This window comes from Brachyistius frenatus, unplaced genomic scaffold, assembly GCF_029030835.1.
Source record: "Brachyistius frenatus isolate BFR_SWC_R1_liver_20210118 unplaced genomic scaffold, ASM2903083v1 Contig_52, whole genome shotgun sequence".
Lineage (NCBI taxonomy): Eukaryota > Metazoa > Chordata > Actinopteri > Embiotocidae > Brachyistius > Brachyistius frenatus.
Window position 1 is genome coordinate 2,690,582 of NW_027210651.1, and position 14,033 is coordinate 2,704,614.

Sequence of the window (14,033 nt, forward strand, 5' to 3'; positions counted from 1 at the left end):
AGCAGAGAATTAGCTTTAGCCTGGCGAGGTAATCTGTTCATCTGTTTTACAGGGACGTAGCGGGCTTTGGTGTAATGTGTTCAGCTTGAACAAGGGAGGTGAGCAACAAGTCAGAGGGTTCATTTGCCCCAAAGGTTAAACTGGGAAAATGTTTAATTTTTCATGATGTGGAATGATTTGCCTAGAAGTCATGTTGCACACTTGAAGAATTAAACAGATTCTTTTGTTAATAGAGAAAATATTGAGCCATGTTGCAGATTTTATAGCACAGTACTCGAAAGAAGCTGTGTGTTTTGTCATTATGATGCAGAACACAGCTGTTATCAGTCAAATTAGCCTAAAATAGGAAATTGGTTTTATATATCTTTCTGCTGTTGTTATCAGCCTCTGGGCTCTGTAATAAACTCACAATGAAATATTAATCATATGAAGGCAATGAAAGTTTCCTTTGTGAACTTTAAGGATTTTCACAAGAAGGTTTTAGTGTCATCAGATAAATACATCTTTAATGTCTCAAAGTTTATGGGATTACGTCTTTGGTAGAGAACATGTTACCCAACATAGAATAATAGTTTCACAGTGGCAGTCTTGTTTACACAGAAATATTCTCTGAGTTATTATTTGACAAAAACACCATTTATTATAAACAATGATTCACCAATATAGTACTTCTCATCCAGGAAATCTGAAGCAGAGATGATGTCTTCCCCCAAAGGTTTTGAGCCACATTCAGACCTCTAACATTAAGAAGCTGCTGCACAGACATTTATCCAACAGGTCATCCTCTGTCCACAGTCATTTTTCATTGTTATTTCCTAACATCAATTATGGTATTTAAGAAATCTTTGTGGGTCAGACACTGCTGTCAAGTAGGTATGGATAAAAAATGGCATCATTTCCTCCGGGTCCTTGGAAAATGGCAGTGTGGGTTTATGGGTGCAGAGATTTTTATATAATTGGTGTGAAATACAGACATACTGTACTCCCTGAGCTGAGTGCATCGCACATGCAGACACCAAAACATACTCAATGTCTAAGGCAGCCAAAATCCACTGACACCATAAAGTTGAGATCAGGCCTCTCTGGAGGTCGTACGATCCGCTGCGGGACTCCTCCGTTCTCCCTGTGCCTGAAAAAGGTTCTTTATGACTGTAATCTGGCTGTATGATCGTTGTCATGTCCCAGAATGACTTTCTGACTGATCAGACGCCTCGCTCATGTCACTGTATTTATAAGAATACAGTTATCTAAACGGACGACAGCTTTTGAATATATAGGGTTACATAGATTTGCATTAAGATTGTGACTCATGAATGAAAAATAAAGTTACATAAAATGGAACGTTGCATTTGATTTTCTCTAAGCAATTCCACTATACACCATTCTTTTAGTTGTACACATCATTTACTGCAATAACTAAAAAGCAACGGACTTGTCACAGACAACTTTACTGAGGTTGTATTTTGAATTGGTTTTGCCGTCATTCCTCATTCTCTGAGATCCTTGTCTGTTAGTTTTTTTAAATTTGTAACTGCTGGTTTTTGCTAGTTTTTTTTTTTATGCAGTCAGTATGTGATATACTGGATAACACTGGGTAACCAAATTTTTACTTTTATTTGTGGTCCCACAAACTAGAACAGGTGGACCTTATAGCACTTTTGATACTAAATTCGAAATGTGTCAATGTTTTTTAGGTAACAAACTACTTATTGTTTAATTAATTAAATATATTGAATTTGATCATTTTGTTTATTCAATTTTTATTTATTTATACATTTTAGTTTGTTTTCCTAATCATTTTACTCTGTTTGAGTATATTATTCAACCTTTAATCCAGCCTCTGGTGTTTCCTCATTACAGATTTGTGTGATCTATTACATTTCCTGAGATCCAGTTTTCCTGGTTTTTATTGAGTCTTTTATTTTGTACGCATTTCTTTTGCTTTGCTCGCGGATGGGACGAAGAGGGTACCCTCAATTAAGGTAAAAGGTGATGAGGAAGAGGAGCTTTGTTTGTTCACTTCTTGATAAGTTCTCATGAACCCACTCCGTAGCAGCGAAATGCTTCTAATTAGCAGACATCTTAACAAGATTCACCTTTTGTAGAAGTGTTTGCATCTTCCATTAAGGTACTTCAGTGTTAGAGTTTATTTTCCTCCAGCAGTTTCTCCTGGGATATGGGTGTTAATTACACTGAAGATAATTCTCTCTGGATCCATTAGTAATTGACCTCATGGTAATTTACTCACAGTGCACATCTTTCCCTTCTTTTGCTTTAATTGAATTTGTCCTGGTGTAACAACAGAGATGACCATGATAAACCAGTTGTCCTCTTGTGATTCTCTGAGGTGTTTTTCCTCACTGTTTGTGCGGTAGTCTCCGCTGGCTCCTCTCCCGACCTCTGCTCTAATTGAAATGTACTGCTCGGAACAGCTTTGGCATGCATCCGCACCTCATGACCATATCAATGGACTGAGCCAGCCTCTACCGTTGGACTTATTAGGTCATACAGATGGGAGTGTTTATGTTAGTGTGTCCTGCAGTGCACAGATCTGTGTTAATGTGTGTGTTTAAGCGTCTCCTGCTGTGTGTGTACATATCTTTGTGTCTCCATTTTGCGGCTTTGCGCCGGGCTGCTGCTTCAGCTCCTCGGCTAATGATTTTTCCTCTAACACCCACCATTCGACACGCACGCACATAAAACGAGGACAGCACCTGTAGCTCCACTGCTGACTCTTTGTCCTCCCTTTCATGCTCTCCCTATTTTTCCACTTCTTACCACCAAGATGTTCCCTAAAAAAAAGTCTCTAATCCTCTCCCATTCTTTGATCTTTGCCTCTTTCCTACATTGTCCTGCCTCCAGCCGCTCAGTCAGTCCTTCTTTTACTTGTTTCCTTCCTCAAATACTTTCCTCACCAGCAAATCGGAAGCCCTTTAGCAGCAGCTTGTTAACCAACCCATGGCCTGCATTCAAAAAGTGAAGCACATTCATCATTATCAGTCTCCATGCTTACATAAAAATTCGGCGGGATTGCCAGTGCTTGATTAAAATCTCATTATCAGAGCAGATTATGAGTTGGCTGCTAATTTGGTATCTTCAGCTCTGTTGGTGTTTAATTTAAAAAATTTGGGCTTCACATCCCAAACGCTTCAACTCACCTGTTGCCAGAGGCCTTTGATAAATGAAGAGTGTGCATGTAATTAAATTGGCCTGTGCATATTTAATTTTAATGTGTTAAATATCTTCCTTGCTGGGACAGAACAGGCCAAACAAAAGCCATGCAAATCCAAAGCCTAATGAGCTTTAATTATTTATTTCTCATTTTGTGATTCTATCTTGCATAATCTGCCAAGCATTTCTAACGCCTTGGGCAGTGATTTGTCTCATCAGTTTTAATCAACTTATTTGTATACAAAACTCATTTGAGATCACAGATATGCAGAAAAATAATTGTAGCCTCTCTGATGCTTCTTTCAAGAGAAAATATCAAATGAGATTTACATTTTCAGCTCCATGGACGAGGGTCTCTGTTGTTCACAGCTTGGTGGGTTTCGGTGCACACCATATTTCATATGGTGGTCAATGCTGATTGGTTAAAGGCTAACCTGAATATTAACCCCGAGGTCTGCGTCCAATATGAGATGCCACAACTGGCCACAAACCCAATGGAGTGTGGCCAGACACTATTTATGCAGTTTATTTGGGTTTGGTAATTCAATGCTAACTTTTTTCTTTTTTTTTAAACGAACATGAAAAAAGGTTTGAGACTCATTTTGGTTTTGGTATCATGTCTCTGCTGCTGAGACACAAATCAGCTCTGAATTGAAGCCTCTGCCAGATAGTCAGATTGGGAGACAGGCAGCTCGACAGGCACGCAGATGTAGACATTTACATACTCTGTGTACAGGCAGATAAAGCTGTCAGCCAGCCTGGTAGGAATCTGCAGGCATCTATCCGTCCATCCATCCATCCATCCATCCATCCATCCAACCAATCCACCAGTCAGTCAGCCAACCAGCCCTCCACAGTGAGCCCACTGCTCCCACATGACGCCACCAGTCCAGAGGTATGTGTACTAAATCGGCAGTGCTGCGGAACCAGGGATCTGGGAATACAATAGCGAGGGTTATCCTGGGAATCCCTGCCTTTCAATGGGGCCCTTTGTGCTTGTTGCTGCTCTGTCCAGTATTGAAGACAGCACATGCTGGCAAAAAGCTCATTGGCCTGTTGCTTTGTGTGTGTAAATGTGTTTGACGGCGTAGATGAAATACAAAAATACACAGGCCGAGGGACGAGCATGGACTCATTGACTTACCCTGCAGCAGTAACACCATCCATCACTTGGGCTGTTTTCATTGTGACCTTGCTATTAAAACACTCATTAAGCTTTTGTTTGTCCTTTTTCGAGTGCCGCCTTTTTTTTCTCCTGGTGATGTTTACATCGATAATCTATTCTGTTCCCTTTTATGTTTTTCACCACTCCATACAAAGATAAATATTTCTATCTTTGGGTTGCTGTTGCTTTGTGTTTTTCTCTGGTAATGATGTTGCTGAATGGAAAGTTGATTTCTTTGGCCGTTAAGTTGTTTCTGATGTCTGGAGGGACGCATTTACATGAGAAGGATTGATGGAGGTTGATGGTCAGAGAAATGGCTGTGGCTCACTGTCTGGGGTTTCTGCAAATGTCTGAAAAACATAAGCATCATTACAGACAGCACAGCGGTTCAGCGCTGGAACAGTTTGATTTTTTTTCATTTGTGTATGATCCCTTGAAACTGGGAATGGTTATTTTTGTCTACACAGGGAGCAGGTCCTCTTCCCTGAAGCGTGCCATGTTACACTGCCATGCATCTACAGTAGGCCAGAAGGGATAAAACCAACACCGGATTTAGAGAGGACCTTTCATGTTTTTTGCGAGTTTTGCGACCACCGTTGATTCTCCTACACGCTTGGAGGGGGGAGGGAGGGGGAGGGGTGTTTAATGGTTGCAATCCTCAACCTGACCTCTAGATGCCACTAAATCCTACATACTGCTCTTTTAAATATTTAAGAAATATGCTTCCTGATTCTGCTGATGAAGTCTTTGGAGTCCCTTCCTCTTCAGTGGGGAATTTTAGGCCCACTTCACTTCCTTGATCGTTGTACATGTTTCATGCAAGCACATATACACTGTAAACAATTTGTTGCAAAGCGGCAAAAACAATAGTGATATAGCAATATGTGTTCAGTTGACAACATGATTTGAAAGTATGTCTAACATATGTCGATACTTTTGCTGCAGTATAGCCGTTTGACTTTGTTTTATATCCCCAGCACTGTAAAATGGCGCCATTCTACTGAATAGCATCTGTATTTCTGAGCTCTTTGTGCTCAGAATACATCATTTATCTAAAATTGCTGTGCTTAGAGCCCCCAAAAAATATTGAACGCCCAAACATAGAGTAAGCTAACAATGATAATTTGACACATTTTCTTACATTTTTACTTTTCATCAAGATTTAAAGCAACAAAAAACACCCAAAAAAATTGCTTGTAGAATAAATTCGATAGGCTGTGTATACTTAAAGAATACAAAAAAATTAAGTAATTTTTTTATTTTTTTTATTGATGTTTCTAATGTACCCTTACGAAAAACTTCATAATAAACTACACTCTAACTTAAAACTTTATAAACATATTGCTACATGGTTATGTAAGTCATGTGTCAACATCCATAATTTTAGTTTATGATGGCGCTGAAGGTTTTATGTGACCGCGGACTTCTGAGGACATCCGAGTCTACTCGTATTACTGCTTCTGGTTTACTACAATTTAATTAAATTAAGATTCTAATTCAGATTAAGGCATTAGTGATTGGAGTTGAGCATTTGGGTCTTGTAAACAGCAAGACATGCACCATTGTGGGATTTACATTTAGGTTTTTTGCCTTTAATCAACAATGAAGTGAAGCGACAGGGAGACACGGCGTAGGACATGGAACCAGGGTCCGGGAATCAGACAGTGGACGTTGTAGCAATGTGGCCTGCACCTGATCTATTAGGCTACCAGGACTCCCTTTTTGTTGTTATTTGTGTGTGAATACTGTGTTCACTTAAGGTTGTTCTCGCAGAGCTGCACAACACAAGCTAACAGAGCCATTACGAGACTCGACCCCGACCCCTTTTTGTCTTCAGTGACTGCAGCCGAGTCCATCTAATTGCTTCCCTGGACAGCAGCTTATCACTGCTCTCTCTTCTTTCTCTCTCCGTCTCACTTCCTCCCCTCCCTGCCACACCCTTCCTCCTCCTCCTCTCTTCTTTTTCTCCCTCTCTGTCATCATCTGTCCATCTGTCTCCTTGTGAATCACTAAATGCAAATCAGCACGGGCCACGCAAATGTGATGCGCCTGTTATCTTTAATCACACACACACACACACTCGCTCTCTATATCTTACGCACACACCTGCAGCAACTGTGCCTTTTACCGCTTGCTGTCAGGCTGGCTAAATATGTCATCATGTTTGTCTGTGTACTTTTCCTTTTGTTTGTGTGTCAATTATTGTAAATTCTTTAGACTTTTATTAGGCCAAATGTGCTGGTTTATTAAGTTACCTCTCCCACACACGCCTCATCTTGTCAAAAAACCTTCTCATGTTTGTCACTTAGAGAGAACATGATGATGATGATGATTATGATTGTGATGGCTCTCTTTCCTTTACTGTTTCTCGCCAGTGCTGTTGGTCTCTTCCTTTTGTCATTACAAGGCAACTGTCAGTAACAGGGCACAAATGTGAGACCGTATAGATGCACATCCATAGTTAAACATTTTACTATATTTTCATTCATTATGTAGTAGCATTTTAGTCCTGTCGTTACCCTGTAGATTGACAAGTACAAGTATACATAGTTCACATGCATACACTTACATGCACATTGGCTTATAAAGAAGACGCAACAACCCTGATGCACAAAGTATGTATCTAAATTGACCTACAGGATATTTCACTTGGTCTGATGGATGAATAGATAGAGGAGTAGAAGTACTGTATTTATTTTTTGCAAACAAGTACAAAAAAATGAGTCAGTTTCAGATTTAGATATAATACTATATACTAAATACTGTAGCTTCACAAACCGTATGCACAAAAAAAAAGTAGTAGTTGTTGGGGCAACAAGTACTTTGGACAGATGCAATTTACCATTGACTTAATGTGCCATTTGACTATTCTCCTCAATTTACAGCTTTTATGCTGCTGAATATCCTGTTTCTTAGTGGTTTCAAACTAAAGGTACTGCCGTAAAAATGATGTAAAAAGCATTTTCACCCCCTCCTCTCCCCGTGACAATCAAGACGAGAAATTATGCTTTTGAAATCATACAGGCATCTCTAAATTATGGAGGAAAAATGCAGGTGTCTCATTAACTCATAAGCATTTTACCCCCAAGTTTCTATGTTCGGTGATGTTATCTGTATCTCACACCGATGCACATGAAAAATGTATAAATCATAAACACACATATGGACACACATGAGCTGTCGCTTACAGTGGAAAACTTCTGTACAAATCAAGAGTGCAAACACTCGAGCTACATACTGTTAAGGACTGATAGTCGTGGCCACAGTGTTATCAGAGCGCTCAACCTTGCTTTCTTGTTTATGGAGCCCACAAATGCACACAAAAGATAAAAAGAGCTCAGGATAACCACCTGACTGCAGAAACACACACACACACACACACACACACACACACACACACACACACACACACACACACACACACACACACACACACACACACACACACACACACACACACACACACACACACACACACACACACACACACAATCAGTTGGTCTTAAATGTTCTGTCTGCATCAAAAGAGGAAGTATGCCTCGTGTGCTTCTCTGAAGAATTGTCAGGATGTATTTTTGAATATTCATGTTTTCCTGTTTTTCCCAGTCTTGTTTTGTTGTTTGTTAGAAAAGGAGACTGAGTGAGAGACCAAATGAGTTATAATGGGATTATGGGATTGTTCTGTTGCATTTAAATGCTTTTAGTATAATTATTTAAATATCACAATGTTATCAGCTTCTCATTAGCAGAACCTTTTCATTCTTGCATTGATCCCTTATTGTTCAGTTGCAGCTTGTGATAAAACGGAGTCTGATCGTTTTACTTGTGAACACGGGAGTGTTTATTCAGTGAATAGTGTGACATTTTCACAGGTGCTTGTGCATTGTTTCACAGACACACACACACACACAAAAAAGCTGACCAATACCCAATACAAACAAAAGGGCTGCCGCCTGTATTGTCATTTGTGTCATTTCCGTTGATGCCTTGTTGTGTTTATTATGCATCACCTTGTAGCCTTGTTAAGAAAGATGCTATATGGAAAAGGTTATTATTATTATTTAGAGACAAGGTGGAAATCCTCACAATCGAGAAGTTGAAACCAGAGAATTTTGGTCTCTGTTGCTGGAAGTGATTTGAATTAATTGTTGCAACTCACATTGAATGTTATGTTGTTGTGTCCACTTGCACACAGTGACACACTGTATACTGCTTGCCACGTTTGTTCTAAGGTTAAATTTAAGGTATACGGTTCAATCCTGGTTGATTTGCAGTAACGTTTCTATTTTGAGACTAATATGGAAAGAGAGGAAAGGCAGAGCAGTACGTACGTCCAGAGCGAAGAGGAAGGAGAGGAGTGACGAACATATTTTGAGAGGTGGGGGGGAGGAAGAATGTGAAGGAACTGAATTGATGCATATCAGGGATGAAGGTTAGGATTGACTTGAAATGGCAGGTTGTGTGACTAATGACTAGAAGAAGAAGCGACGGAGGGGAGGGCATGACAGAGAAAATTTAAATAGATGGAGTGATTTCCTGCAAGGATCAATAAATGATGAATCGATGATGCAATGTCCGACAAGGAAGGGATTATTGCATATATGCACAATTTAAACTCATTTTAAAGTATTTGCAACTAGTGACAACGTTTTTTTTCTTCTAACTGCATGGGAGTGGCGGTGCTTTAATGTGATCATTGCTTAAATTCTGATTCATATTAGAATACCGAGACATCATTCTTTACATAATTCATGGCCATCTTTGTCTTTGAAAATGTCCTAATGTAAATTACAAAATGTTTGTGAATTATGTTAAAGAAGCATCCATTTTTAGAGTGAAATGTCTCAAAGAGGGACAGAGGAGCTGAGTGAACAATGAAGCTGTAGGCGGGAGAGTGGGCGGCTGGTTGAAGAGATGCAGTGTTAGATCCACTCAGTTCTGCCTCTTATGCATCTCATCCATCCATCCTTTCATTCCTCCACCTCTCTATCCATCGAACCATCAAACACCTCGTATATCCGGAAAACTATTACTATTACCATAAGTTCTTATTCATGTTAAATTCAAAGTGTCAGGACAGTTCTTTCTCCACACTTGTTGCGTTGTGATTCCCGCTGGTGTGTGATGTTTACTCCTGCAGAACTGAGTAGGACAACAGGCCCCGCAACAAAATCTGACAGTGAGGACATATGAAAGTTTGCGCTATTTCTTGAGAGAAAAAAATCTGACATTTCTGCTCAGGTTTAAACACACTGCAGCTTTTGGGTTAGGACCTAAAGTCTAATGATTACTGTGGAACATTGAGTAAGGGAGACCTTTGAATGATTGAGTTTATCAGAGTTATTGCTCTTTGAGGAGTTGGAGAACGTCTGAGGTGAATCGTCGTGGTTAACCTAGTGACACAAAGTACACGATACAACATGACATACTGTATGGAAATTTTATAATTTTTTTTTTACAAAAGCTGTGGTCAGGTCCACTTAAGTTGAGTACGAATCTGGTCCAAATCTGAGCTTAGTCTGAGTCCCAACCGAATCAAAAAAGAACAAAAAGAAGAAGAAAAAAACAACTTTGCCCTTTTTATATTTTTCATATGAAATCCTTCAACGCAATCTGTATTGGATTTTAACTGGGATAAATTTCCCAAAGTGTGCTGTATTTGCTAAAACTCAGTTTGCAACTAAAGGAAAGAATAAATATATCAAAATATATCTTTCTGCATATTTGATCATTACATTACATTAACTTGAGACAGAGGAACAAGACTGGACTTAAACTACAGCTACACATTACCCTGTAGTGTTCTGGTCTGCTTCATGCAATCTTTACAAACGTTTTACACAATCAGACATTTTCTAATTATTCAAATCCACTGACTCAACAAGTATTGAAGCCCTGAAGTCCCTTCGAGGACTGTGGCCATCAGCTGAAGGACTGTTGGGGGGGGGGGGGGGGACGGGGGAGGGCAACTAATGGATGGAAACGGTGAGAGAGGAGAGAGGAGGCAGAAGAGGTGGTGATGATGGAGGAGAAAGTGTGGGAGGGTCGGCATGTTGGAAGACAAAGGGCTCTGAGGATGAGAGGAGCGCTGGAGAGAGAGGAGGATGCAGCTCGTGTCGACACTGTAGCACAGAGATGCAAAGGAGGACGAGTGATTATTGGTGCTACAGAACAGTTTTTGTGCATCTTTATGTGTGTGGACATACTCAGTGATGGTGTTTTACCACAAGTAGTTGACGATATGTATTGTGTCAAAGGAGCCACTCCATTTTTCTCCAACATTTATTTGTGGAGTACCTTTTGTAAAGTGTTTGAGATAAAGCAAATGTCTGGAAAGCCTTTCAGATCGAAGTTGGGATGCCGTCAAAGATGGTGTTTGCTGCGATGTGAGGATTTATACATAGTCAGGAATATCATTTGTTGTTAAGATGGTTCACAGCAGAGTCTTAACGGTGTGTGCGTGTGTGTGTGCGTACGTGTGTGTGTGTGTGTGTGTGTGTGTGTGTGTGTGTGTGTGTGTGTGTGTGTGTGTGTGTGTGTGTGTGTGTGTGTGTGTGAGAGAGAGAGAGAGAGAGAGAGAGAGACAGAGAGAGAGTGTGAGACAGATCCAAAGAGAGCTCATCCTTGCTGGCCTGTCAGCCCTGACTCACACACAGATAATATAACCTTAGCTCAGGTTGAAATTGCAATAATGATGTAATTTCTAAACAGTGGGTTCAGCTCCCTGGTTTCCTCTCATCTGCTTTTTATCTCGAAAGCAAATTGAAATCTTTGACATTGTTAGTCAAGCAACGTCACACCTTTAGCAGAGGAGAGGATCAGTGAAATTGATAAAATTATAATTTAGCACATGACGGTTGTGTAAGGGAGGAAGGTTAAAAAAAAAAAAAGACTTCCACACTGGTTTGGGTGAAATTTCTCTTTTTATATTGTTCCAAAATGATGTCCTGGAATTCTTTCTTTTTGTTATTTTCAAGGTGAAAGCTTTCAGGCAAAATCCAAAAGAAAAACCCACTAAAATTAGAAATTGACTAGAGGCTAGTTCAATGGGTCAGTAAAAAACAAAAAAAAAAAAAAAAAAACCGATATATCAAAGAATGTGTATTTCAAAGTTCACATAGCTGAATTGTTTTATTGCCAACAGTCCAAAACCTGAAAATACAAATTTTATTGTCTTAGAAAATGAGCAAATATTCACAGTTAAGGAGCTGCAAACAGTGACTTTGATATTTAGCGGCAACCCACTGTGATGTCACCAATTGGTTTGTGAAATCCCATTTTTGAGTCCGGCATTTTGGCCATCACCTAGTCAGTGTCATTATTGTATGGAGTTATTACCCACATTATTACAGTTATGGATCTGAAATTTGAACAGTTATCAGACATTTTTGGAGCAATCCAACACATGTGGATGAAGCTTAGTCTGGAGCACTTTTCCCTGTCGGTCCACTCAATTGTTTATTATTGAGACTCCTTTCTCCACCTGAGACTTTCATCTTGGCCCCTGGGCCCAGATGAAACAGCAGGACCTCCTCGCACTCAGCATGATAACCGGCCCCTCGAGTTTCAGGGGTCCGCCGCGTCGTTCGTAACTCCCTTGTTTTTAATTAGCTTCTTCAACGGGGGTACGTGGCGACAGAATTGCAGCCTTCGAGGTGATTTCAATGGAAGATTTCTTTTCCTGTGCCCCTACGCACTCCTCACAGGAACACTGGGAATAATCGACATGTTCAGAAGCGGAGACCCATAATTAAGACGTTGTGCTTTTGGGCTTTTTTTTTTTTTTTTCTAAATGTTTTCTCTTCTATTTTTTTTTATTTGTCAAAGTTCACTTTGTAGCCCACTCAGTGATTGACAGGCTGTGAATTATACGATTCTGTAAGATATTTAAGAGTATTAGAGTTCTCCCTTTCACTGCTGGGGAAAGTATTGAGCAGGATTTGACGTCAGCCCCCGCTTGTCAGGCCGCACTGTATCATTAGAGGCAATAGAAAGAGAGAGAGCCTCAGCATAAAAGCAAAACCATATTCTCTCCGTCTTCTCGTAATGCCTAATGTTAGGTAGCATACTCAGCGGGTTAAAACCAGATTAGGCTCTCAGTTTAGTGTAAGAGATCCATTACAGACTGTGAGTGTATGTGTATGTGTAAGAGTATTAGATGGGGTATGAGGAAATTGATTTGGGGGGAGGCGGTATTCAGGCAAATGGAAATGGAGATACTGGTGGAGAAGAAGCGAGAAAGACCAAAAGATAGACAATAGATGTGAAGAAACGCAGTAGTCAGAGTGGAGCGAGGTGGGAAGAACAGACAAAAAAAAGACAATACTGAGAGATAGTTTGAGATACAGAGGCAGTTGTCAGGGGAGAAAGTTGAAAACTCAAAAAAACAGAGAGGTTGGGGATGGATTTGTGTCTGTGAGATTGATCCTGACCTTGTATTAGATCTGCCTACAGTCATGTTCTCTTAGAAAACTAAAAGTAGCCTGTGGAGCAGATGTCCCAAATGTTGCTCATTTCAACTTTTTTTTTTGGTCTAATATTTTCCATCCGTGACTCCATCGTCTACCCAACCAGCACATCGACTTCACCATAGACTTATGCGCATACATTTTTATAGCATTTATATTCTTTACCCAAAAAATGTGGACGCTGTCTGATCTATTTATGGCTCCCTCATTTTAGACGGATAGGCTCGCGTAGCTTTGATGTAAGATGAAAGACGTGGTCGTGAGCAGGTCAGTGGGGACGTCCTGCGTTACAGATGTTTTAACGCCACCTTCAGATCGCACTCTGCTTTGCACGTTTCACTGCTGAACATTTTAATCTGAGGCCCTACACCTGAGTAGAAAGGGGACATTCATATAGTGCCAACATTGAGGCAAAATACTGGTTATCCGTCCTGCTTTTCTTTGCTACATACTGTATGATTGCACAGTCTGAAGAAGAACATACAGCGAATTTAATATTTCTCTTTTCTATATTTTTTTCAATTTTGTATGGACTTAATCAAAGAAATCCAAAAATAACCAACAGAATATGTTGGGAGAATTTTTTTAAATTTGGTTTCATTAAGTTGCAAAACTTTCTGCTGTGCTTTCATTTCATTAAGGAGCATTTTCAAAAAAAAGTTAGATCCACTTTTTGATCCTCCAAAATTTATTTTCAAAGGACCAGCCCTCTAAATGGAGCGCTGAACCGACTTTCTTAAAATATGAACCAAGAGATGTAGTGAGCGTTAATCATTATTAGCATTGGATGTGATTGAAGCACCTTTTTTTTTTTTGCACCATAAATCACTTGTAATTGTGTTGTTTTTTTGTCAGAGTTGCTCCCTGTGATGAGTGGCAGAGAGACCAGCCGCCTGTGTTTTCATTTGAATAATTTAACAAACAATCACAGTGATTTGTGGGCCTGGTACCTAAACTCCAGCTTTCAACTTTCCATTTCCTGTGGAGCCAGACTACTTGATGTGCTCTCAGGATCAGACAGGGAACTTGTCATTATGTGCTGCTACTTTTGATGCTGAATTGTTTTGAAGGTGCCTTGTGGTGACTTACAGTAAGATCTAGAACAGCAGCCAGAGATCAGTCTGTCATGTTCTTACTTAAATTTTAATTTTAAATATCACAGAATAGAAGCAGATTGAAACAAATACAGTCAGTCAGAAAAGTTTGCTTTCAAAAATTAAGCCCTGCAT

At 39.9% G+C, this 14,033-nt stretch overlaps 1 protein-coding gene across 3 annotated transcripts in view; it reads left to right on the forward strand.

The window, feature by feature from the left end:
- Positions 1–14,033, forward strand: part of raver2 (ribonucleoprotein, PTB-binding 2) — a 71,131-nt gene that overhangs the window by 23,338 nt on the left and 33,760 nt on the right. Inside the window, exon 3 of one of the 3 annotated variants that reach the window (XM_069704820.1) lies at positions 6,361–6,376. The exons of the other annotated variants lie outside the window; for them this stretch is intronic. Within the exon in view, the coding sequence (XP_069560921.1) occupies positions 6,361–6,376 (16 nt within the window). The remainder of the gene's footprint in view (positions 1–6,360; positions 6,377–14,033) is intronic. 3 annotated transcript variants of the gene reach the window in all.